Source organism: Typopeltis vanoorti, chromosome 3 (genome assembly GCF_054136105.1).
Source record: "Typopeltis vanoorti isolate ZY-2024b chromosome 3, IOZ_Tvanoo_1.0, whole genome shotgun sequence".
Taxonomy (NCBI): Eukaryota; Metazoa; Arthropoda; class Arachnida; order Uropygi; family Thelyphonidae; genus Typopeltis; species Typopeltis vanoorti.
Window position 1 is genome coordinate 65229780 of NC_143551.1, and position 27969 is coordinate 65257748.

The 27969-nt window shown below is 35.6% G+C and overlaps 1 protein-coding gene across 1 annotated transcript in view; it reads left to right on the forward strand.

The window, feature by feature from the left end:
• The window catches only part of LOC150108220 (death-associated protein 1 homolog), a 50386-nt gene that overhangs the window by 5105 nt on the left and 17312 nt on the right, over positions 1-27969 (forward strand). Inside the window, exons 3-4 of the mRNA XM_090415668.1 lie at positions 15728-15775; positions 17902-17947. Of these exons, the coding sequence (XP_090271794.1) occupies positions 15728-15775; positions 17902-17947 (94 nt within the window). The remainder of the gene's footprint in view (positions 1-15727; positions 15776-17901; positions 17948-27969) is intronic.

Below are 27969 nucleotides of genomic sequence, written 5' to 3' on the forward strand. Positions count from 1 at the left end.
TTTTGCAAATTAGAGCCATTCATATCAGTTTGGATTATTATTAATGAAGTAGAAGCCTCTAGTTGACAAAAATAAACAGATACCTGGAAGCTTCACACGTTGAGCATATAAGAAAGTTCATAAGAATAAAATGAACTTTTAGATGGAGAGAGGGTAATGGGAAAGAAAAAGAAATGAAGGCAATTTTTGATTTGTAGGAAGCATGCTTCTTAACTTTTTCAACTCATTTCTTTTGGAATTAGCCTGTGTAGCTCATTAGCCTGTGTAGCTCAGTGGATGTGGCGTTTGCACACCACCGCGCTAGGCCGCACGAAGGAAGTCTTGGTTTCGAGTCTAGTCGGCGACTAGAGGAAATTTTTCTAAGCCTTTTTTTCGACCGGTTCCCGAGTTAGTCGATCTCTGGCACGGGCAAGCAGGTTTTTCCTCCCGGAAACTCGGGTTTTTCGTCCTGTAAACTCAAGAAAATCGACCGTAGAACCCACATTATTTTCAGACATTAAATATATTGTGTTAGGGTTAGAGACCACGAGATGGCGGCACATTTGAGCCGTCTCTCTTCACTGCGTACCGCTTAATTAGTGATAGCCTTGGGCCATCTGTCTCTGATTGGGTACCAGTGGAGATTGAACTGCCCACTCAGTCTCCAAAAGTTAGATAGGGCTAAATGGCCTCGCCTACTCCCGTATATAAGGGAATAAAAAGGCGTTAGCTGATTTTTTTTTTTTTTTTTTTCTTTTGGAATGAAATTAATGAAAAGGTTTTTTTTTTTTTTTTTATTCGAAAAGACAACATAATATATCCAGGGTGTATGATAGGAAATTTTTGCTTTAGCCAAAGGATTAATTTATAGAATAGATTAGAATTTCTGTGGTATCTTTCTGTTATATTATTGGCATACTATGTGTAATTTCATGATATGTTTATTTTTTTAAAAAATGTTAGCAAAAACTCAAGGTCTGAATATGTCGATTTTTTTTATATTTTTTCTAAGTTCATTAGAATTGACTAGAATTGTATTTGTATTGCATTGTATTAATGATTAAACTATTTCTGTTCAACTAAGCACAGTTTCATCGTGTGGAGAATATTGTAAAATATTCACAGTTGAATTTGGCTAAATGTTGATGAAAAACTGCTGTGATATCAGTTGTCTGAGTACCATTTTTTTTTTGTTGATTTTCTGGATAATAAAGAATTGAATGCATATTCAGACTTCAGCAAAGAATGTGTTGGTTAGGAACCAGCTTAAAAATAGTTATATTTTTTAACGTAATGTTAAGAAATTAAACTATCCTTGAAACGAGTAGTTCTTGAAGTGTTTCTTTTTAAAAAAAAAAAAAAAAAAAAAGAATTTGTAAGTGGGGCAGCCAGTGCATTAAATAAATCATAAATAAACACTAAGTACATCCACAAAGAAACCGAACATTTCGAAAATAGAAGAAACTAGTGGTGCCACCTGTTGTATCTTTTTGTTGTTGAAAGCGGCAACCTTCATTAGTGTTGTGTCAACTGTTTGACATTTGTTTCGTTAGAAGCCGAGTTATAGTGCCAAGAGTGATAGTGTGTTTTGATGGATGGTCGGAAAATGAGTTTCAAATAGAGAGCTGCGATTGACTTTTGTGTTAAACTCGGTAAAAGTTTTACCGAAACGCATCAAGTGCTTCAAAGAGCATACGGTGATGAATGCTTATCCCATACTCAAGTTGACGAGTGGATTAAGCGATTTCAAAGTGGTTGTGAGATACTTCAGGACAACGAAAGCCAGGCCTTCCAAAAACTGGACTGAGCGAAGTTAACATCCAAAAAGTGCATGATTTCATCAAAGAAAACCCGAAATCGTCCATGAGATTGATTGAAGATGAATTGGGATTCCAAAATCAACTGTGCACAGCATTTTGACTGAGAGTTTGGGCCTTTGTAAATTGAATTCATGAGTAGACCGACAATCAAAAAATGTATCGAATTGAACACTGCAAAGACCTCATTAAAACCGCTCGTGAGAACTCAAATTTCCTTGAAATGGTCGTTACTGGTGATGAAACATGGTGTTTTGAGTATGAGCCCGAAACAAAGCACCAGAGTGCTGAGTGGAGACCATCAGAAGAGGGGCATCTGAAAAAAAGTTGCTTGGAGAGAGATCAAAAGTAAAGACAATGCTGATTTGTTTTTACGATTCTAAGGGCATTATCCACAAAGAATTTGTTCCGCCTGGCCAAACGATCAAATGATAAGTTTGATTTTGAAGTTTTGAAGTGATTGATAGCCAGAATTCATCGCATACGGCATGAATATCGTGATGCAGGCAGCTCGTCACTTTTGTATGATAATGCACCATCTCATCATTCGAACATTGTGAGACAGTTTTTGAGCAAAAACCAAGTTGTGTGTTGGATCACTCGCCGCATTCACCTGATTTAGCATCTTGTGACTTCTCTTTCTCTTCCCCCGACTTCATTTGCTGACAAAAGGAAAGCAATACAATTGAAAACGTTCAAGCAGCAGTAACCACGACCCTCAACAGTATCCCAAAAACTGATATAAAAAAAAACTCATTTATCGAATTAATTGACTGTGCCAAACTCTGTATCGAAGCTGAGGGAGAGTATATTATTATTATTACCCAGGCCTCCATGGAGTCAAAAGACTCATCATGGGAGGTCCTTTCTAAAAAACAGTCTATCAAGACTCATTGAGGGGAGGTTCCCCCCCCCCCCCCCCAAGAATTTGTTTTTACGATTCTAAGGGCATTATCCACAAAGAATTTGTTCCGCCTGGCCAAACGATCAAATGATAAGTTTGATTTTGAAGTTTTGAAGTGATTGATAGCCAGAATTCATCGCATACGGCATGAATATCGTGATGCAGGCAGCTCGTCACTTTTGTATGATAATGCACCATCTCATCATTCGAACATTGTGAGACAGTTTTTGAGCAAAAACCAAGTTGTGTGTTGGATCACTCGCCGCATTCACCTGATTTAGCATCTTGTGACTTCTCTTTCTCTTCCCCCGACTTCATTTGCTGACAAAAGGAAAGCAATACAATTGAAAACGTTCAAGCAGCAGTAACCACGACCCTCAACAGTATCCCAAAAACTGATATAAAAAAAACTCATTTATCGAATTAATTGACTGTGCCAAACTTTGTATCGAAGCTGAGGGAGAGTATATTATTATTATTACCCAGGCCTCCATGGAGTCAAAAGACTCATCATGGGAGGTCCTTTCTAAAAAACAGTCTATCAAGACTCATCGAGGGGAGGTTCCCCCCCCAAGAAACACAGTCTATCATACCATACCAATATTGATTGAAATAAATGATTTGAATAATTATAATTGGCCTGTGTTTTATTTTCTATCAAAAGTTCGGTTTCTTTTTGGACAGAGGGTGTATATGGATCTTAGAAAGACTGCATAGCCTGTGGGGATGTCATGAAAGGTCTTAACTTTTTTTCCCCCATTAAATTCTGCATCCCAACAAGAAATGTACCAGGTTTTTACCAGCAGATAGAGAAATGTGCTAATAAATTTTTAAGAGCTTGTTAGCTTTTGAAGGGGCAAAACAGATTTTTCCCTTCGTGAGAATTATAACTCTTCCCCACTCCAAAAAAGTGTAAATTAATTCAATTATTAGTATCGTCTTAATTTTGCTTCATTCTTAGGATAACAACTTTATTAAGTTCATAGCAATTCTAGAAATGTAAAATCCTTGACAGATATCGAGCATGGAAATATCATTACATTAAAAAGTGGCCCAGGCAAAATTAAGCACAAGTTTGTTGGAGAAAAAAAAAAAAACTTGTAAAATTGCTAGTGGAGATAATCCCCACATTGGCTATGTGCAAGGAAGAGGAAGTGAGAAGGAAACACAAAAAGGTGCCAAAATATGCACATCCCAGCTAGATTTTTCATGTGTTATCATATACAAGCTTAATACCCAAATGCCATAGCCAAGTTTTATAACTGGCTTGCAAAATTCTTAAAAATTTACTAGCCAGCTCTTGTGAGCTAGCATGCCCAGGTTCCAGCACACTAGGCCTTTTTCCCCCAAGTGCATCCTAATTATTTCATGGAATATTTTGAGTAGTATCTCCTATATGACATTCTTTCCAGGTATGTAGTTGTAGTATAGGTATGCTGATGTCTTTGTTGTTTGGACCAGTTCTAGTTCTACATCAGAACTTCATATGTTTCTTGGTGAGATTATGTTGTTCATCTAAGGATACATTTTACTTTAGAAATCGAGGATTTTTTTTTTTTTTTTCAGATTTCCTGTTTGATAATGAGATGGAAGAATTCAGTTTTCCATCTTTCATAAAAAAACAACATCAGAAATCTAGATTCATTATTATATCCATTCCCTTTTCTTCACTGAGGCCTTGTTACTTCAGAAAATGCCACATAATAAGTTCATCTAATGATTTTAACAAGTCTTTTCTCAAAGCTATCTGTAGTTATTACAGGACTCAGTCTTCTCTCTCCTTCAGAAAGAAGTAAATTGTTTTCCTTCCTTTATGTTGAAGTTATAACTCAAATATACTCAAGCCCCTTAATCTTCAAGTAGTTTTTCAACCTAGTTGCAAGACGTTTCATCTGCAACAGACAAGATCTTCCCCCTCTTTGACTTTCCCCAAGTACTTACTTCTGTGGTTTGTCATTTGTATAATTAAAGGGCTTCTTGTCTTTGAAGTCTTTGAAAAATGCTTCTGTCTCTATTCATCTATCATTGCCATCCTTTTTGCTTGAGTGTAACTATAGCATTCTGATTTCGCAATTGCTATGCCAAGGAAAAGCCTTATCCATTTTTATCTTCTATTTTCTACTATCTTAATGATATTTCTTGGTCACTTTTCTATTTAATTTTCAGAACTCTTCACTTACATCATAACTGAAATCTTTCCATTCTTCTAATATCTTATTTTGACAGGATCAATGTTTCACATGCATAAGGAGTAATCCTCTAAACATCTGCTTTTTTGAATCTTTTTCATAGTTTCAAATTTATGTTGGAGTAGAATAAATCTTTGTTAAGGCTTCATTTGCCATTGGAATTCTACATCTCATGTCCTTTGCTTCTGTTGTTCTTCACTCCCAAAATATTACAACTTGAAACTCTTACTGAACAGCAAAACTTTTGTTTCACTGTTCAATGAGATCTAAGTAGTGATTGGCAGGTTTCTGTTCACTAGGATTTTGGTTTTACTGGTATTTATTATTATTATTATTACTACACTCTCCATGGAGTTGGCAGATTTATCGTGGGAAGTCCATCTGACAAATCTATTATACTGAATCTTAAAATCCTTAACATTCCCTGCACCAACAATGTATTCCAGTAATGCATTTCATTTACTGACAATTCTTCATGTAAAAAATCTACTCCCCCCCCCTTTTCACCATACTCCTACATAACTTCCAGGGATGGTCTTTGTTTCTTCCCCCTCTTGCCCTTTACTCTTTCTATAATCCCCTCTGGATTAATCAAATAAAATGCCCTCACTAACTTAAACATCTCTATCATATCACTTCTTTTCTTCCTATCCACAAAACTGCATCCACATTCCTTCAACCTCTCTCCATAGCCAACATTTCAGTCTTGATATTGTCTTAGTCACTCATCTCTGGGCCCTCTTCAATGTCTCCACATCATAATAAAAACCAGGTGACCAAATCTGAACACAATAGTCCAAGCTTTATTCAGTGGCACAACAACCTCATTATTTCTACATGTTAGTGTACTTCTTATCATGGCAGCATTATGATGTGCAGTCTTTGCGACACTTGCAATATTGCTTCTAAACTTCAGTCTACTGTCAACCATCACTCCCAAATCTCATCTCATCCATTTCCTGCAGTATAGCACCATCAATATAGTACACAGCCTTATATATCTGCACTCCAAAATGCAACACCTTGCACTCATTAATATTAAAACTACAACCCCACTCCTTTGTTCAAGTCTATTCAAATCTTCCTGAAGGGAGTTAACATCAGCAGTGCTACTTATAATTCTCCCCAACTTTGCATCATCAGCAAATAACTGAAGATTCCTAGTCAATCCACATGATTCATCATTTACAAACAAGTTAAACAGCAGGGGCTCAAGAACAGAACCCTGTGGCATGCCTCTGGTTATTATCCTCTTTTATTGAGACACTGCTCCATCATACACAACTTGCTGGTATTGTTCAGAGAGCCAGTCACCAATCCATCGAACCAATATGCTATTTATTCCCATCCTCTGCATCTTGTACACCAATTTATCATGTGATAATATATTGAACACTTTTGCAAAGTCCAAGAATATCACTGTATATGAACCGCCTTATCTAACACACTTGCCCTCATGAAATGCAAATTATTTGCTAAAACAAAACCTACCTTTTACAAATCCATACTGACATCATAAAGAATACTATACCCATCAATCCAATCTTGTATTCTGTTCCTAATCAATCTGTAATACCTTGATTATAACTGTAGTTATACAAACTGGTCTATAATTAGAAACTTCTGTCCTAGAAAACATTTGTGTGGAGTTGTACTGTTTTGCCTTCTTTCCACTCCTTGGGAATCTTGCCCACTGCAAGACTCATTAAATAGCCAGGTCAAGGACATAATTAATTGTTGCATATATTCCTTAAAATTACATGATGATACATCATCCATTCCCACAGCCTTATTCACATCTAACTCGATCAACACCTGATATACCTCTTATTCCTTCACTTTCAATCCTCCTAATACTTGTCTCCCTTCTACATGTTGCACAGCATCATTCATACCAGTATTATTTATATCATATTTGTTAAAAAAAAGTTTTAACAAATTTCCTTCACAACCAAAGCATTTTAATTCTGTTTGAATATTGATCACTACACCTGTTATCTACAAATCTAATCCAAGGCCCACTGTGGTCATTTATGAGTTTTAGGTACTATTTCAGTGTGTTGGGAGAAACTCATGTTAGAGTTTAATGAAGTGAAACAGCACTGAGAAAGGATTAGATATTTAATTCTTTCCAATATTTCATCTGTCACTGAGACATTGTCAGGTAGTACAATGAGACTTGCAACACACCCAAAGGCAACACAAAACTAAGTGAAACATGTGGGCAAAAGACTAGTCCTATCTAGGTGATGCCCTCTGTTGGCAGCCTAGGATCTAAACTGGGATTTTGAAATATTAGCATTTTGCATATTTTAGGAAGTCTAATGCAACCATATTTACTTAAATGATATTACTGATCTATTTTTCTTTGTTATCCATTCTGGATATTTCTCTTGGAAGCACAAAATTTATAAACAGAAGTTACCTCTTTGGGTTCTCACCTCTACTCCTTGCCAATTTTTTTATGGAATATTTTGAACAAGTTCTTGATTCAGCATCTCTCAAACCTTCCATCTGGTTAAGATATATGGATGATGTGTTCTCCATTGGCCTCATGGCTCAGACACATTACTCTTTCCTCTCACCTCAGTGGTCTTCACCCTAGAATTTAATGCTTACCATGGAAAAAAGAAACTAATAATAGTGTAACCCTTTTAGACACTTTGGTAATATACCTACCCAATGGTAAGCTGTCCTTTTCAGTATACAGGAAGCTCACCCACCCTTCTCAAACAATATGATATCATTAAAACACTAACTATTAAAGCCTATAACTTTTGTTCAGATGAATCCTCACTTACAGTAGAATTTAATCATATACATCACACTTCTTATCTAATGGCTACAGTTCCCACAGTATCAAAAAAAAATAATAATAATAATAATCAATCCTTCCTTTCTTCCCCAGTCAGGGGAAGGACTGACCTTGACCTCTTCAGAAAGATTTTAGTAATGCTATCATCATTTCTTATGTCTGAGGCACTTCAGAAAAAATAGCCAGAATCAAAGAAATACAATTTCTGCACAGCTTTCAAGCTTCACTGAAAGTTTGCTATACTTACACATTCTACTAAAGATTCCCATCTCTCTCTCTCTCTCTCTCTCTCTCTCTCTCTCTCTCTGTGTATGTGCGTGCATGGAGTATATAAGTGCCCTACTCCTGCAAGTTGGCTACTATTGACAGACAGGAAGCCAACTTGCAGGAGCAGGGCACTTATATACTCTATGCACACAGAGAGAGAGAGAGATGGGGGGGGGGTCTTTAGTAGAATGTGTAAGTATAGCAAACTTTCAGTGGAGCTTGAAAGCTGTGCAGAAATTGTATTTCTTTGATTCTGGCTATTTTTGATTCTGAGAATATCAGTTGACATTCTCAAGGAAGGACAAAAAAAATACATCTGCAGTCGTGACTATGGTCAATTTGGGCCTTGCAGACTATGCTTTAGATACAGCTCATAGAATAAATTGGAGAAAGACCACCATTCTCAATAGCAGTAAATTCAGAAAAAAATACTATTTTTGGAATCTGCAGCTGCTCTCAGAAATCAGCCTAATTTAAATATGGTTGTATTAAACTTCCCAAAATATGAGAAATGCTAATATTTTGAGATCCCAGTTTACATCCTAGCCTGCCAACAGGTGCCTACAAACAGCACCCTACTAGTTAGAACTCTAGTCTTTTGTCCACGTTTCACTTAGTTGCATTGCCTTTCTTTGATTTGTATTCGAGCATGGATTGCTTTTCTTGTGCCAAATTTTTTCTCCTAAATCTAAGCTGGTCTTCACTGTAGGTTCTCTTCTGTTTTCTATTTGAGAATGGAAGAAGAGATTGTGCAATAATGTATATGCAATCTATAGCATTAGCTTTCTTTGGTATTGGGGTTATTATACTTTGAAGTCTCTGACTGAAACTTTCTTGTTTCTATAACATCTAAACAACTCGCATTTATCTTGTGACGGTGTCCTTTATCAGTTCTGCTTTTATACCATCCTGTATTGGTTTTTCATTGTACCAGCATAGTGCACTTTCAAACCCTTCTTTAGAATATCAAGTCCCTTCATCTAAATCATCTTTTTTCCTTTTTTTTTTTTTATACTGTTACCTTCATATGTAACTCCTCTCCATTGTGTAGTTCATCCAGATACTGTTTCCATATATTTTTTTTTATCTCTTTTGAATCTATCAAAATCTTACCACTGTACCTCTGATTTTCTCAATATTTACATTTCCTTTATTAATCTATATGCAATGTCTGTTTCCTTCTTTCATTTGATTTTCAATCTCCTGGCATCTTTTGTGCATCCCCTTTTACCTTTTAGTTTTTGGTACTAAAGTAATTTTTTCCACCCTTACATATTGCTTTTTTACCATCCTGCTTGTTTTTCTTTTATTTCACTCATCTGTCAATGAGATCACATCTGCTCTCCAGCCAAAAGGCTGCGGGTTCGAATCCTGCCATGGGTATGGATGTTTGTGATTATCTGTGGAAATGCTAATGGTGGTGGCGGTGAGCAGTAGATGGCGTTAGTGTAGTTGCGGTTTGATTGAGTTGTAGAGTAGGTGCCCTCCCTCAACGAGTCCTTGGACTCCCTGGCAATAATTTGTTGTTGGTTAAGGTTTTCTAGATACTCATCTTTGCTTTGCCCAAGCATTTCTTGGCTGCTTGGTGTATTTTCCAATGGTTTTGCTTCTGGTTGCTAATTCAGTTTCATTTATTCTCCTCCAAAATCATAATTATGAGTTTTATATTCATTTTTTATGGTTATATTTTTTAGTTTATTTATATCATAAACTTTCTTTTACTTCTTTCTTTTTAGTTCCTTCTGAGTTAGTTCTGAGTTTTTAGTTCCTTGCTTTTCCTGCTGGAGTCTGAAATTACACTTAACCACAACATAGATGATGATTATTGTTAATTGCTCCTTGATAAGTTTTATAAGATTTGACTTATTTTTGCCTTATGTGGCAAAAATCTAGAACTGGAATTTAGAATTTTCCATGTATATCTTCTTTTACAAAATTGACTGAAGGTATTACTAATAACTAAATTTAATTGTTTTCAGAACTACTGATTTTCACCTCTTTCATTTCTTGTCATAAATTTTCTCTGATTTTCTCAATGTTTGAGAAGAATTTTTGGAGAATGGAAGAAGAGATTATGCAATAATTAGGCAGTCTACAGCATTAGCTTTCTTTGGTATTGGGATTATTATACTTTGAAGTCTCTGACTGTTTCTTGTTTCTATAACATTTAAACAACTTGCATTTATCTTGTGACGGTGTCCTTTATCAGTTCTGCTTTTTATACCATCTTGTATTGGTTTTTCTAAGAGGCTATGGAAGAGATATAAGGAGACAGGTGAAGAGACGATGCATGAAGAATATAAGAGACAGGCCAGGAGAGTGACTAGTATGGTAAGGAAGGCAAAACTGGAATATGAGAAAAGATTGGCTCTTAGATCCAAGGAAAATCCTAGGGAAATTTTTAGCTATGTGGCCAGTAGGAGGAGAAATGACTGTGGAAGAATGACATTGTGGGATAAAAATGGGAATAGAGTGACTGATATAGACGACATAGTGGAATTGTTCAATGAACACTTTATTGGAGTATTTCATCCTGGAGGAATAAATTTTAATACTAGAGGGATAGGGCAGTTTAGAGGTGCAGGAGGCAAGTGTGTTCCACATACTGAGTACTCTTGATGTTAGTAAAGCAGTGGGACTGGATGGTATTTCACCACAAGTTTTGAGAGAATGTGCTAAGGAACTGACAGTGCCTTTGACCTGTCTTTCAATGAAAGTCTGGCTGAGGGAAAGGTGCCCATGGAATGGAAGGAAGGTAAGATAGTGCCATTGCATAAGGGTGATAACAGACTAGAAGTGTCTAATTATAGGCCAGTTTGTGTGTCATCAGTAGTTAGTAAGATCTTGGAGAAAGTAGTGAGGGACCATATACAGCATTGGGAAGATGAGGGTAATGCTATCTGTGAGAGTCAACATGAATTTGTGAAGGGGGTGCTCTTGTTTTAGCAATATGCTAGCCTTTATGATAAAGTTACAAGAGCATTAGATGAGGGAAGGGCATATAGTGCCATTTTCCTAGACTTAGCAAAGGCATTTGACAGGGTACCACATGATAAGCTGATATTCAAGTTGCAGCATATGGGTCTGGATGTCAGATTAGTCAACTGGATTCAGGATTGGCTGTCCGATAGGTATTGTTACACCCTGATAATCAAGAATGTAAAAATTTCAGTTATCATGGTGTAACAAGAAAATAAAAATATAAAATCCTATGTAAGTAGCTAATACAAGATATTTAAAGGCAAAAAATATGCTTGCATCCAAGAAAATTAATTATAGCAGAAATTGTTTGTTTGCCTAAATAATAAAAAAGGGATTCTTATTACAAAAAAAAAAAAAAGAATATGGAAAAAATAGGTTAAGTAAGACAAAGAAGATTAGAGATAAGAATTTGTATGTGAGAGGCTAGTTTAACACTCGAAAAGAGGAGATTAAAATATTGAAGTAAATTCTAAAAAGGGGATTAATTTAGTATAGAGGCTAGCTTAAAACAAATGATGATCGCTCAAGGTCAATTCCCGAAGTGAGACGTTGTCCCGTCAGAGTTGCGTGCAAGAGACCGTAGCATGTTTTGGGCAGAAAAAACACCACGACTTTAAATGGTGAATGAGATTGACTCTAGTGGGGGGGAGGAGAAAAGAAATTGAAGAAGGGGCCATGCAGAAAAGGGTTAGGACCCCCCCCACACACACACAAGGCTTTTTTTTTCCTCAGAGTTTCTTCATGAAATTTTTGAATAGGTAACATGGGTTTTCCTGAGTGACGGTGTAGGAGTTATCTCCGTCCGATGCAACAAGGAAACAAAGTGTGCAGGAATTCGATCCCGTATTCCTATTGCAAGAGACGAGGAATGCTGTATAGTTACAAGCAGGAAGGAATTGTCTATGTATCTCATCATTCAGTACTCGTATCGAGGGAAAGAAAATTCATACAGAAGTCCGTGCCCACGTGATGAGTCCCATAGTGATAGAATAGAAGATCCTGTGTGTGTGTCCTTAATTCAAGCATGAAAAGTATAGATAGTGAAAACCAGGGTTCGTCCTAGAAAGGTACTGTAAAATCTTGTATCAATTGAAATCGCATATAGTTGCAATCATTGTTAATTACTGGACAGTCGAAGATATACTAGGACTTTAGTACAAATCAGAGTAGAATGAGAGTAAACTAGTATATATTATTTGATAAGCATTCATGTGCTAGAGATTTATGTATGCGCATGGTATCTCATACGAGAGTGTCTTAAAGGTCAGATGTATGTATGGGTATAGCGAAAAGATAGTTTAACCTATTTTGTTTTGTAAGTTAAATAAGGTAAACTGAAAATAAACATTAATGTCCATGGTATTATAGCAATATAGAGCATTCTGACTAGTATAAGGTTAAGTAAAGTGTTAATTTGTTCCAGGATTATATGTGTATATTTATATGTATAAAGTCTGTTATGATGGCATGATTGCAAATTCCCATATAGGATTTTGCCCTAATACTTGTATTTTGCTTGTGTAATTTTGTAAATTTTATTCTTAGTATTGAATTGTGTTTTATATAATAGAAATTGAATTGTACCATGTCTGAGATTTTAAATAAACTTTTGTTCACTAATAATACAGTTGTCTGAAATTGCTGCCTAATGCACCACTTGCAAAACGTATGAACCTAATCACGCGGGAAATTTAGGTGTTAAGTTACGAGATAAAGGGTCATGACTGCTTAATAGTTTCATGCTTAGACAGATTTTTGTATTTTGCTCCTTGTTTTCGAATTATATATCTTAAACTAAATGTCCTGAAAGGCGCAGTATAATATAAATATTAGGGACACTAAGGGAAGAAAAAGCTTAAATATTTGAATTTTGTAATATTTCGTGCATAGTTAAGTTTTGATTAAAGAAAATATAGAGATTCACTTGAGAGGAGAAAAGGAAAGTTTAATAATCGTAAATAGGGACACAACAATATCAGAGAGTTGTGTATGGTGAAGCAGTATCAAAGAGGCAAAAGGTTACAAGTGGTGTTCCACAGGGCTCAGTGCTGGGACCTATATTGTTTAACCTTTATATCACGGACATTGTCCGTGGATCACAAGGGGATATTCAGTTGTTTGCGGATAATGCAAAGCTGGGAAGGGTTATTAGTAATAGTGCAGATGTGGTAGCCCTGCAAGAGGATTGGAATAAGCTAGACAGATGGGCAAATGAATGGGGGTGTCAGTTTAATGCAACAAAATGTAAGGTCTTGAGGTTTGGGACACATCGATGGGACGCTGCATACTCTATGGAAGGAGTTAAACTGGAGGAAATAGGGGAGACAAGAGATCTGGGGTTGATGATTGATAGAGAACTGAAATTTAGAGGACATATTGCAAAGGTAGTGAAGGTAACACAGAGGATTGCTGCAATAATGAGGACACTGACCTGCAGAGATAAAATGGTTATCATTTCATTGTATAAGACTGATCAGACCACACTTAGACTATTGTTCTCAGATCTGGTTCCCGGGATTTGAAGGGGATAAATTAACTGTGGAAAGGATACAAAGGTAGATAACAAAGATGATTTCAGGACTGTACAATGTTAGTTATGAGGCTGAGAGAGTATGGACTGCAGAGTTTGGTGGATAGAAGGAGAGGCGATATGATAGAAACTTTTAAACTGTTGAGAGGTGGTTACAGGGTTGACACTGGGGAGTTCCTTCGCTTGGTTGAACAGCAGGGAGGAGTCATGACAAGGGGCCATCCCTGTAAGTTACGAAAGGAAACTGTGAGAAAGAGGGTGAGGAGTGGTTTCTTTGCATGGAGGGTGATTGAACCATGGAATGCATTGCCTGATGGAGTGGTGAGATTGAGAACGGTCAGTGCGTTTAAGGAGTAGTATGATAGACTTTGTGTTTCCTAGGAGGGACCTCCCTCGATGAGTCTTGATAGACTTGTGTTTCTTAGAAAGGACCTCCCACGATGAGTCTTTTGACTCCGTGGAGGCCTGAATAATAATAATAATAATAATAATAACCAGCATAGTGCACTTTCAAACCCTTCTTTAGAATATCAAGTCCCTTCATCTAAATGATCTTTTTTTTTCTTTTCTTTTTTTTTTTCATGTAGAAAAATTTGTATCCTAGAGGAGATAGGAATAAAATGCAGGACAAGTGTTATTCTTTTTTTGGAATAAAACTGGTCCTTTGCAAGAACAGATTCCTTATGGAAAAACTACAAGTGAGTTGTTAGGCATTATTACATTGCCCCAGTCTTAACAGTTCTGATGGACTTTATGTATCTCCTTCATGGGAAATAGTACTTCATGATTCTGCTCATTATGAGTTGTTTTTAATTTGTTATACTTAACTGGATTTTAGTGTTAACTGTTGTTACCCTACTGAATCATTTATATTACATCAAGGAATTTCTGTTGTGTATGCATACACCTATGTTTTGCTCATTCCATACTGAAACAGTCATAAACTTTATGTATGAGTGAAAGTCAGTAAGTTACAAATGGTTATACAAAATAAAACAGATAAAAAAAAACATAAAATCCTTTTAACATTGATACCTTTGTGCTATCACTTTATCAGCCCTTTAAAACCAGCTGCAAAGAATTCTTTTATTGGTCGTCTCAGCCAAATCAGTACCTCATTTTCAACTTATTTGATAATCAGCAAATTGTGTGCCACTAAGGTGCTGCTTTAGTAGGCCAAACAGGTGAAAATCACTTGGGGGAAAGGTTGAGGCTATAAGGTGGATGTTGAAAGAGTTCCTATTGAAGTTCATGAATTCTCTCCAAGGTTTCTGTACCTGTATTAGGTCTTGTCAGTGGCCCTTGACATTTTCAGCAAATTGCATCCCAGAGATTCGGTAAAATTTCACTGTGGTGTTCACATTTTCACCATACTTCTGAAAATGGACCAGCAGTACTCCCTGGGAATCCCAAAAGATCATAGGCATAATCTTTCATTCTGATGGCGTAACCTTGAACTTCCTGCTTTCTGGTGAAGTGGGATGTTCCCATTGCATCAAAGAATTCTTTGATTTATGTTGGTAATAGTAATTCATCCTGTGTAACAGTCCTGTCTAACATGTCTTCTGTTTCATCTGCATAATGGAAAGACATTGCAAGGCCAGACCTATTAGATTCATTTTGTGCTGAGGGCTCAGTTCTCTGGGTACCCACTATGCACACACTTCCCAAAAATTTAAATGATCATTCATTATGCTGTAGGCTAGACCATTAGAACAACTTTTTGCACTCACTACATTATTGCTATCTTCCTGTTATCTGTTCCAGCCATCTCACGGTGGTTTCTGTTGCAGTCTCAACAGGGCAGCTAGATTGGTCTTCATAATGAAGTGTCGAGCATCTCTGCAAAAATTTCTGGACCCAGTTACAGATGCATGTGACACACTTCTTGCCATAAACAGGCTGCATCTCTATGAATGTCTTTTGTCCACTAGAAACACTGAACAAAGCACACTGTTCAAACAGTTGTACACTAATCGAGCATGGTCACTATTTTAGATGACTGAAAATATTTGCAGAATGTGTATGCACATCTACTGCATGTACTATCATGCTAGACTGTGCTGCTACCTAGTGATGCATACTGAAAACCATTTGCTTCAAGTCATTTGGTCTGCTTTTGTTTTGTAACTTACTGACCTTGTATGAAATCATTTTTAATGTAAATTATGCATTTTAATTAATTTCCTCATATAGGCTTGTATTCTAATTCATAAATAATTCGGTTCATATTCGTTCATTTAGGAGCCTACAGGAAGGAGGTGGAGAAATCAAAGGATTTCCATTGATTATGTAAGTCTTGCAGATATATGTAATGCTAATTTTAAATGACTGTTATTGCTAATTTTTTTATTTATTTTTTATTTTTACAGTAGGGAAATTATAGGGAAATTTACTTTTCCTTGTATGTTCTTAGATACATTTTACAGAACATATGTGCTGGTGAGTACTATAGTGTTTCTTTGTTTGTGTACATCACAATGGTAATCATCCCAGTCAGATGAATTCTGATGACAACAGTATACAGTATTTGAAATTTTAACCTGCTATTTTCTGGTCAGATTTCAGCTTGTGTAAGTACCTTATTAGTGCAGTTTGTAGTTATGACACTAAGCTAATGCCTTTTATTCCCTTATAGGGAATAGGCATGGCCTTTAAACCCTATCTAGCTTTTGGAGACTGTGTGGGCAGTTCAGTCTCCACCGGTAACTAATCAGATATAGCTTACTCATGTCTGTCACTAATTATAGGCAGCCACCAATGAAAAGACTAGGAAACAAGTGCTACTATCTCTTGATACCTAACCCTAACAGGATATGTTACTGTCTGAAATAATATGGGCTCTAGGGTCGATTTTCTTGAGTTTAGTTAATGACACTCTTTAGTCAGAAAGACCTAAGTTTGATATCCATTGCAACATAAGAGGAATGTTTAAGTACTTCATTTCAGGTTAATGTAGCCAGTTACATATCAGGTGTTTCCTTGTGGAGCCTTGAGTTTTTCATCTTTCAAACTGGCCAAATAATATAATTTACAGACATATATTTGCCTTATATGTAGATCTTTAACATTCTCTCTATCCTGCAACATACTACTGGCATCCATGAACTGAAAATCACCATTTTCCGAAGCACTATCTTCACCACCACTAAATCCCAAGATAAAGATACTCATGTCTCCCAGTGCCTCCCACTGCTTGCACACAGACACATTCCCATCTTGCACCTGCCACATTCTTAAACAACAGGGTACATACATATACTACATGCATAGCAAAAAATAAATAAGTTGTTTTAAACCTAAGAAAACCTATTGTAACAGACTTACTTACTTACGCAATGATACCCTTTTGAAAAAGGACAAGAACAAGATAATTCCATTGTGAAAAGAAGGATTCAAGACAAATGTGCCTATAGCAAGTTATAGAATAATTGGCATCTCTGAAATGTTTATAGTAATAAATTATTACAACTGTAATTTTTAGTGAGTGGGTAGAATATGATACTCTGTGGGATCCAGCATGACTTTGTGAAGGATTGGGAGTTTTGCCTTAATAATTGACTCACTTGAAATTTGAATTAGATAGCTGCCAGTACCTGTGGCAAAGATATTGTATTGTTGCATAATTAATACAGTAACTGACTAGCTCATAAATTTAAAAATACCAAGGTATTCTTTTGTGAAAAACATTGTTTTTGACATATGGCACTAACAGTTTCCATCACATTACTCAACTGAAGCATTAAAATACTATAACATAGATTGAAACATGTTTGAAATGCAAAAAAATTTCATCATTTTTTTGAATGATGTTAACAAAGTCATTAAAACTACCAAATTCTTACTTATTATAATTTATCGTAAAATTCATATGTTAAAAGAGACAAGTGACAGGTCTATGGAATGCTCTCTACGAGGATAGGTTGAAGGTGTATAAGATGTAAAGATTAGCAGTTAGGCAGGAAAAAGGGGATGTGATTGAAATTTATAAGTTATTAAAAGTAATTTATAAGAGTGACTCAAAAGAAAGTTTTCATTATGTGGCTAATAGAGAACTAGGGTTCATCCCTGTAAATTATATAAGTGTGTGTGGTTAGTAAGGGTGTACGAATTAGATTTTTTTCCCCTTGAACAGTGGTGAATGAGTGAAGTGAATTGCCAGAATTAGTTTTGACTGGCCTGACAGTGAATGAGGTTAAGGAAAAATATGATAGGTATCATGTGTTTATAAAAGTTAGTGTAGGTCTTTATCGATGAGTCTTCTAATTCCGTGGAAATCCATATAATAATAAGAATAATAACATTAGTCCCTAACAGTATTCAAATGGAAAATTCTTTAATTATTTAAAGAATATCTATAAAATATGGTCCTTATGAGAATACATAATTACTTATGTTTTTTCATTTTGGTTTTTCAGTCAGCAGTTTAAGCATCCAGTGATTATATCTGGGGCTCGAATAAAGGTAAATAATTTCTACATGTGTTTAAATAATTTTCCATACTTTTATTTTCTAAAACAGATTATTGAAGATTTTTGCCATGTGGAATAAAAACTCATCACAGAAGTTTTCCTTGAAAAATATTTTTAGAATTTTATGAACCCTATCTTTCTTAATCATAGTAGTTTTGTTGTAACAGAGGTCCTTTAAAAACTGTGCTATACTGAACTTGCTCACTCATTAAATAAGTTCAACTGTATAACAATATGGCCACTCATAATAAACATTATAGTTGAACTTATTTATAACGAACACAAGGGGACTAACAAAAGTTCCTCATTATAATCATTACTCACTATATCAGTGAGTTAAATCTACCTCCTATTTTTTTAATTCTTGTTAACTCAATAAAAAAATAGATTAAAAAAAAAAAAGTATTAGAGAGAAAAAAAAAATATAATTATATATCTAGATATTATTTGTATGAATATGCTTGTATAAACTACAATACACTTAAAATTTATTTGCCTATAATTTTAAAATAATACTAAATACATTTTATTCCCTATAGCTAAAAACAATACTAATTAATAATAAACAAGATTTCAGTTATCCAGCCAACTGTTTTTACATGCAAAATCATATCTAAATTGTTTTAGCAAATTTTTCTTCTTGAGCCTTCAAGATCAGACTGTCTGTTGATAATCCAACACTTGTGTAGTGAACCATTGAAGCAGTGCTTCATCGTTTGCAAACTTGCATTTTAAAAAAATATATTTTTTTTGTTTTGGTTATATTATTTTCCGGTGCCAATATGTAAACATCTTTATTCTTTCACAATGATGATACTGTTAAAGAGGACAAAGAAAACTTTTTTTCACACTCAACATTTTTTCTCACCATGTTCTAACTCATGAATAATTTAGGCTTTTTTTTGTGAACCGAAATATACTTTCTTTTAGTAAACATATTTCTGATTTGAAGGGTTTGTTTTCAACTGATTTTACAGTTGTAGCAGTATTTGGATAAACTGGTACATAATCTGATGCAGGTGGTCATAACAGTTAAGTCACTCCTTTCATTTTTGTCTATTCCAAGAATTAGGTATTCCAAGAACTACCTGAGCAATTAAGAATATTTGCATTGTTACCAAAATTTGTAGAGTATATCTGTGTAGTATGCTCATTATAAAAGTGAGCAGTTGTATGAAAATGTACATAAATTAAAATCATTATGGATTTTGCTCATTACAGCCATGATCTCATTATTTCTGTGCTTGTTACAGCAAAGTTCGACTATATCACTTGTGGTAATTTAGTGACAGTTTATATTATTACATAAACTAACACTTCATAGATTTTTATACTTTCATGGCTCTTTTTACTTGGTTGTAAAAAAACTAGAGTTCATTGTTTGTGATGAGATTAATTTTCCTAGTTCATTTCCAACAGAATTCACAAAAAAATTATATATTTTTGTGAATTCTTTTAGCTCAAGCCTTATGCATAGCTGCAATTTAGATACGCAGATGAAATTGCCTAACCAACAGGATCCATGGATTTTGTGTATTTATTTCAGTACCACCATTCCATTTCTCTGCATGTTGAAACCAGTTTTAACCACAAGTTGAAAATTGTGGTTAAAGTTATGACTCTTCACCTGACCATCCAACCGCATGTCACTCATAAACTGCAGGTCATTGATCAGTTCACTCGACTGTTCACCCATCTAGTTGCATATTTTGGACAGGACAAGTATCACAAAATGATAAAATAAGTCTTATTAAAGATTACAATTTTGCTATCTTTGCTTTATTTAATACAGCAAGATTAAAATGGTTCAACAAATTCACACTTTTTTCTAACTGAAATTAACTTTTCAGTTAGAAAAGGTTTGAATTGTATTTTGACAGGTTGAATCCAAAAAATTCCAACACATAATACTATCAATCCTCAACTTACAATGTATACGATTTATGATAGCCATGTAAGTCATGGCTATTGTAAGTAGGAGTGGTTGTAACTATGTATGAATGGTGTTTGGAAGAAGCTGCTGAAAATATGTTCATACTTCACCTCTTGAAAATATGTTCATATGTTCAAAGACAAGCCTTATAAGAAATTGGTGACAAGATAGGTTGCTAGCTAAAGTGGGAGATTGACAATGAAGATGTAAAACAGTTGGTTGAAAGAAGAGCTCTAAGATGAAGACTTATAGTACTAAAAGAAGAAGGAGAGAGACAAAAGCAGAACAAGAAGCCAAGCCTTGTTGCTTGGCTTCTTTTTCATTTGTACAGAGGCATTTGTCTGTTAATAAGGCAGTTTGATTGTTTGAGGAAATGGACCCCAACATGACAAGATTTGGTAAAGTGGACAAGATAATGCAAGTTGCAATTGATTGCTACAAAGAAATTTATTCAGAAAAGAAAACAAGCAAACTGTGCATACTGGACTGAACGTAATATACGAATTTTAAAGACGCCTGCTCCTGCTGTCACTTGACCTCCTGAAGTTGAACATACTTTGTAGACCTTCTGCGAGTTATACATCTGATGAACCATTCTCAGAACGTTCTGTTACGGTTCTTGAATCTGAAGAATTTGTTGTTGATGATCTAGCCTCTCTTGCTTCCTCCAATGAATCTTCAAATTAATAAAAACAGCAGATTGAAGAATTACTTCTACTCCATGTATTCTTGATTATTTTATTGGTAAGCTCACAGAAGCACTATATGCTCATATTTCATGATTTATTATAGTGCAGTAATGTATACAGTAATTTTATATTATAATTTGTACATTGTATTTATTAATAAAGAGTAAAATTAGTTTAAAAAAAAACAGGCCTACAGATTTTAGCATTCAAGCTTGTTAATTGTTTACATATTCTATGGTTCATGTAGTAATATCTGACTTATGATCTTTCCGACTTACAATGGGATTATCTGAATGGAACTCGATTGTTTTTTGAATAGACTAACTCTAGTTTTGATTTTTATTATTCCTGACTTCCATGGAGTTGCAAGACTCATCCTAGGAGCCTTATGCGACACAGTGCATTGTACCTATTTCAACTGTTTGTACTCTCACCACCTCAGTCAATGCATTCCACACTTCCACAGCACTCCATGCAAAAAAGATCCTTTAACAGTTTAAAACTGCCTCATTCATATCTTCTCTTCATCTTCTATCCACAAAACTCTACAGTTTGCATGCCTTCAGTCTATCCTCATAATCAACATCATGCAGTCCTAATACTGTTTTCATTTTCACCCCTGCATCCTCTTCAAGGTTACTCTATCTCTCTTCAAACCTCACAGACCAGATCTGAGTACAATAATCAAAATGTGATCTGATAAAGCTTTATACAGTGGAATTGCCACCATTTTATTTCTGCTGGTCAATGTCATCATCAATATGCAGCAATTCTCTGGGTTGACTTCTCATAGCCTTTGCAGTATGTCCTCTCAACTTTAAATTTTTATCTACAATCACCAAGATCTCCACTCCTTCCAGTATAACTCAAAGTGAGTATGAAGCATCCCATCTGTGTATTCCAAATTTTGAATCCAATATCCTCATTCATCTGCTCACCTTTCCAGCTTATTCAAGTCCTCTTGAAGAGCCAAAATATCATAACTATTACTAATAACCCTGCAAAACTTCACATCAGCTGCAAAAACTGAATATCTCCCTAGTCCGGTGACAAACATAATTGCCATAAAGACCGAACAGTAATGGTCCCAGTACCAGGGCCTGTGGAACTGCTTCTTACTCCCTGATACTACTTCCCCTCCCTATCAAGTCAGTTACCAATCTGACTTGATATCCAAACCTATGTGCAGCTGTCATGGACCCCTTGTCAAATGCCTTTGCAAAATCCAAACAAATGACAGTATATACTTTATCCTTATATATATAGATAGCTAAGTACAATAGCTAAAACAAGAGGCCTGCATAAATAATATTGTTCTTGTTTGCCTAATTCTGCATATTAGTTCTTGGCAATTTTTTCAAAATCTTTATAGAAGAAATACAAACAGGTCTATAATTTGATACTTCTATTCTACTCTTATGTAATGGCACTATTTTATCCTTTTTCCACTTCTAGTCTAGTCTCTTCTCCCCTGCCTTATTGACATCCAGAATGCTTAATATTTAGAATATAACGTCTCATTCATTTCCAGCTTTTCACCCTCATTATCTGTCTAGGAATAAAGCCTGCATTACCAGATGGAACACCCATAAAGTGATCGTTAAGTAGCTCTGTTAGGTCATCTCCCTTTGTCACCTGATTACAATCTCCATCTAGCATGTTAATATGTCCATAATCATTTTTTTTACCTATTGGTCACATAGTGAAAAAATTCCCTGGGGGTTCTTCTTGGATTGTAGCACTAGTCACTTCCCATATTCTAATTTTTCTCTTATAACTGTACTAATTACCTTCCAAGCCTGAGCCTTATATTCCTCATTAACAGTAATTACTAAAATAAAGAGCCAAAAGACTTCAGTTCAGTGATATAAAATATAAGTCAAGTGGATATTAGATCCAACATTATTTCAAAGTTGATTATAGAAATTATGACAGGTTTGGTCAACTAATTAGCTTGCAAAACTGTCATAATTTCTACATTTGCCTTTGAAATAATGTTGGATTTAATATCCACCACTTGACTTATATAATTAAGTGTTTTTTTTTTTCTTTTTCATCTGCATTTCCTGTTTGATTTCCCGAGTAATCAGTTTTACTCCAAATTGCTTTATCTTCTTTACTCAGGGTATATAATCTACCAGTGATACACCTATGGGGAAGACAAGGGGCCTTGTCCCCCAAAGAAAAAGTAAAAAAACACTAGAAAATTTTCCAAAAATCTTTTCCTAATTAGAATTCATTTTTTAAAATTTATGTTGTCATGTCTTCTGTTTCTATACTACTTATGAATTAGTGATCATTGGAGATGCTCAGTCATAGATCGTATGCGATACATAGTGTGTATTCTCAAATCATCTACTTAACTCCTCCCCCCCCCACTCAGATTAAATCCTGAGAGCAGCACTGCAATCTACCATTGCAGTTAACAAGTATCTTAACTATCTCCCATGCACTACTTCTCATTCTTCAAATTCTTTCATCCATTGTACTGCTCCACCTGGTTTCTAAGTCTATTATAGTTTGCCCACCTTATGATTACACTTATCCTCCAAGTCAATCAGGACTTCATGATCACATTCACCAACTGAGGGAAAGTATAACATCTCAGTCACAACCAGATCCTATAATGCTGTGACCAAGCCCAAGAACTTTAGTTCCCTTATTACTGTATATTGCTTCCTCTTCCCAGTTTATATTGCTATAGTTGAATTCTCCCCATAATGAAAACTTGCTTCACACCTTTTTGCCAAACTTTCTTTTTTCTCATTTGTCAGATGATGGGTTGAATCCTCTTTGAATAAGAAAAATTTACTGTGTGGCCATTTCTGTCATCCCTCTGAAGCTTGATACGTGAGACATTTTCTTCAAGGACTGCCTCTGAGAGGAGACATTCTGGAGGTGTATGAACTGTCTTAATTGTTGTATAAGAATAGGGTAAGATATCTGCATTACATAAACATGGCATTAAAAAATATCAATATAAATACAGCAGTAGGACTGGGTGGCATGTCAGCCCATGCACTATGTGAATTTGCAAGAGAACTGGCTTTGCCTCTGATGAACTTGTTCAATCTAAATCTCTGCTCTGGGAGGGTTCCAGGGGAGTGGAAACAGGGTAAGATAGTTCCATTACATAAAGGTGGCTCCAAGACAGAGGCAGCACACTACTGACCAATCATAGTCGACAGGTGGAAAAGGGGAGGGGACATAAGATATTAAAGGGGTTTTATAAAAATTGATACAAAGGAAATTTTTCAATATACGATGATAGTCAAAGAACTAGGGGTCATCAGTAGAAGTGTGGTTAGTAAGGATGTGTGGACTAAATTTTTTTTTGTGTTAGAGAGTGATGAATGAGTGGAATGGATGGCCATAATTGTCCAATGCCCTGACAGTGAATGTATTTAATGAGAGTTATGATAGGTATTGTGTATAAGAATTATGGGTCTTCCAAGATGATTCAGACTCCATGGAGATACCATAATATTTTCTTTGTGGTTTAATTCATGTTTGAATTGCTCATTTGTTTTATGTTCTGATCAATGAATGTTATTTTTATTAAGCATTTCATTTTCAATGCTCTGTATTTCTTTCTGATTTAATCTCCATGTGTTGCTGTAGAATGGTTTTAGATCGAGTTTTTTTAAAATGCTGATATTTTTACATATTTTGTTTAATATATTTATATTAGACCATGCCATGGCACTGCTGAAAACTGACTCTTCAGCTTGTCATAATCATTTACTTTGTAATACCACATATACTCGTTCTTAACAAAGAATTCTTCATGTTTAGCAGTTTCCCAGGTCAAGACTACATGATCACACTCTTGAAGTGGAGGTAGCATAACTAGATTGGTTACTGTTAAGTTCTCTGATTCTATGATCAGTTCCAGCACTCTTGAACCTCATGTTCCCTCTTTTACATGCTGTCTCAGGTAATTATCTCTCAAACAGCTATATAAATTCCATTTCTTTCCCTGCTTGTGATCATTCTTCCTCCTCCCAATCTATGTCCCCATAGTTGAAATCCCCGATAATTACTTGACCTGCACTCATTGTGCTAATTTTCCAGTATATTTCATCTATGTTCTGGATTATAGCAGCAACTATATATTTCATCCTATTGGCCTCTATCACACACCTTCTAGCCTTATATGAACTGCCCAAAGCCTCTATTTTCCTGATGTACTTTTACTCTTTTTTTTTTTTTTTTTTGGCTTCCTTTGCTGTCATGAGCAAAATTGCTTCCCCCCTCATCCTATTTCTTCTTTCTTCTCTGAAGATACTATATCCTTTGCATTCTGTTTCTATGACTATATCATCCTCAGTTAACCAAGTCTCACTAATGCTTGTAAACCAAGCTGAGTTTAAAATTCCTACCTCCTAGTGTAGCTGATACAATTAGACTGGATTATTACTCTTTCTCCTGTCTACCAGTGTATCTCTGCAGTCCATATACTCTCACTCTCTCTCTCTTTGTAATCTACATTCCATAATTCTGATATCATCTTTGTAACTCTTCTTTGCAACTTTTCAACTTCTTTACCCTTTGGAACTCGTGAGACTAAATCTGTTCCAAGTAATCCAAGTGTGGTCATATTATCAAGGCCATAAAGAGGCAAAATGACTTTCATATCCTTACATGTCAGTGTTTGTTCCAACATTGCAGTTATCCTCCAAGTTGTATTTGCAACTTGCGCAATGTGACCATTGAGCTTCAACTTTTTTCCACCATAACGCCAAGATTTCTAGCCTCGTCAGTTACCCCAAGCATTATCCCGCCAATATACGAAGGCTGTTCAATAAGCTATAAGACTATATTTATACAGAAAACAGATTACCTTTAATCGTCATCATTTACATGGTCTTTTTCGAAGTAATACCGTGAGACATGATGCATTTGTCCCAACGTTGCGTCCACCTCTTAAACACATGTGAAAGTCCTTTTTTGAGAGTTCTTTCAAAACCGCCTCCGCAGCTTTTACACATGCTTTGTTGCTTTCAAAATGGCGCCTCTTAGTGGTTTCTCGAGCTGAGGAAACAGCCAGAAATTGCACGGTGTGAGATCAGGACTGTATGGAGGGCATGGTAGGATATCTATGTTGTTCTTCTGCAAAACGTCCACTACACAACCAGCAATATGTGGCCTTGCATTATCATGGTGCAATAAGAAGCCATTTTTCAGCAATAGATGCTTCCTTTTGACGTGCTGTACCATTGTCCATAAAACATCTGCATAGTACGAGCCACTTACAGTATTCCCGGGTTCTACAGCGTATTGGTAAACAGTGCCTTCGTAGTCAAAAAAACATTATGGTCATAACTTTACCAGCCAATTTTAAAGTTTTTGCTTTCTTGCGGGTAAGCGAAGGCAGATGCTTCCATTCACTGCTTTGTTGTTTCATTGTAGGGTCATAGTGATACAACCAAGCTTCATCTGTTGTAATAATGCATTTTAAGAAGTTGTCGCCTTCTTGTTCCAGTCATTCTTTCCATTCTGTGCACACATCCACTCGATGCTGCATTTGCTCCGGTGTCAAGAATTTGGGAATCGGGCGCAAACACGTTTCAGTCCCAAACGTTCAGCCATGATTGAGTGAATACTTCCCACAGAAATATTCAGGACAACATGCAGCTGGTGTACTGTAATTCTGCGATCCTCCTTAATGATAATCGCTGCTGTGTTGATCATCGTCTCTGTGATGGACGTTGAAGGTCTTCCCTCACGTTTAAATACAAAATTCTGTATTTAATCTAGCATCCCTATTTATATTGTATGTCTGGCAATACTGCTCAAATTTATTTGCGCAGTATTGCCATTTCAATGTAAAAATAATTTTTACATTGAAAGTTAAGTAATTGGGCTACTTTTTTATCTGAATTTTCTACATTAAAAGTAATTAATTTAGGCTATTTTTAACAGAATCCACTACTTTTATAAGCTTTATCTGCTACTTTTCCTAATGCCTATATGACAACCCTGGTTTGCGGTTTACATCTGGCCTGTGGTATCGTTTGGCGCATTTCACTTCGTTGATATTGTGTAGCACTGTAGCCCATTAAAATGAGTGAAAAAAGAAAGTGTCATCAATATTCAAGTGAATATTTAAAATATAGTTATTCTGTCTATAAATAATGAGAAGTTACCAATATACTTAATATGTGAAAAAAACTTTCTCAAATGAAGAAATGAAGCCTTTCATGAATGATTCTCAAAAGGCTTGAAAGGCAGCAAAAAGGATGTGGAGTATTTTTGCAAATCTATCTATATGTTCACTGGGCATCCACAGATACCGTATGATCACTCCGATGCTCGGTGATGTGCCTCAGCAGGCCTCCCCATGTAGTCCTGTTGTTTACTTTTCTGAAGACTTCAACTCTTTGAAGATTAGTAGCTCCACACACACACACACACACCATCCATCCATCCATCCATCCATTTCATTGACAATCTATCCCTTCCTCTCTTTCCAGGAACTTTACCTTATTACTGTTTTGAGACATCCTGCTTCCATCCTTTCAATGTGTCCAAAGTATTTCAACTTTCTTTTGTCAGTATCCTTAAGGAGCCTTAAAGTTCTACTGATCTTTTCTAACACCCATTAATTTGTATGCCTTTCAGTATATGAGATCCTCAACAGCCTTCTGTAGCATCACATCTCAAAAGCAGATATCCTTTTCTTATGTGACTTTTTTAGGTTCCAAGTCTCGCATCCATAAGTTGTTTTTTCAACAGCAACTGCATCCAAAATCCTCAACTTTGTTTCCATGAGATAGATCCATCCTTCCAGATTTTAGACAAGTCTCTGACTGTTATTTTAGCCATTCCTGACCATCTTCTGAATAGCAATTCTTCACATTAATAATGGATCCCAGGTACTCATACTTGCTGACTTCCTCAATTCTTTCTCCATTAAGGTACACTTGTTTCTCAAGAGCTTCCCTGTTTTGTATTTCCTTTGAGAACCATAATCTTTGTCTTGTTAGGATTGAATTGATGTCCTCTGTTATTACTGATCTTGTTAACTTTGTCAAGAATTTGTCCTAGATCTTCCATGTCATCAGCATACTTCTGATTACTGATCAATCTATCTCCTATCCTAATTCCTGTCTTGAGCTTATCCAATGCTTCATGCAGGATGCCCTCCATACATATACAATGGTGCCTCGTAATTCGTATTTAATTCATTCCAGAAACCCATTTGAACTATGAATCGTTCAAAGTCCTAATCAAGATTTTACATAAGAAATAATGGAAAGTGAAATAATCCATTCCCATATCCAAAAAATTTCAATAAATTTTATAACATAGAATGAAAGCCAAAAGGCTATTTTTCTGACCACCTTAATAATAATGAAGGGGATACAAATCCTTTGATGTTTATCTGCC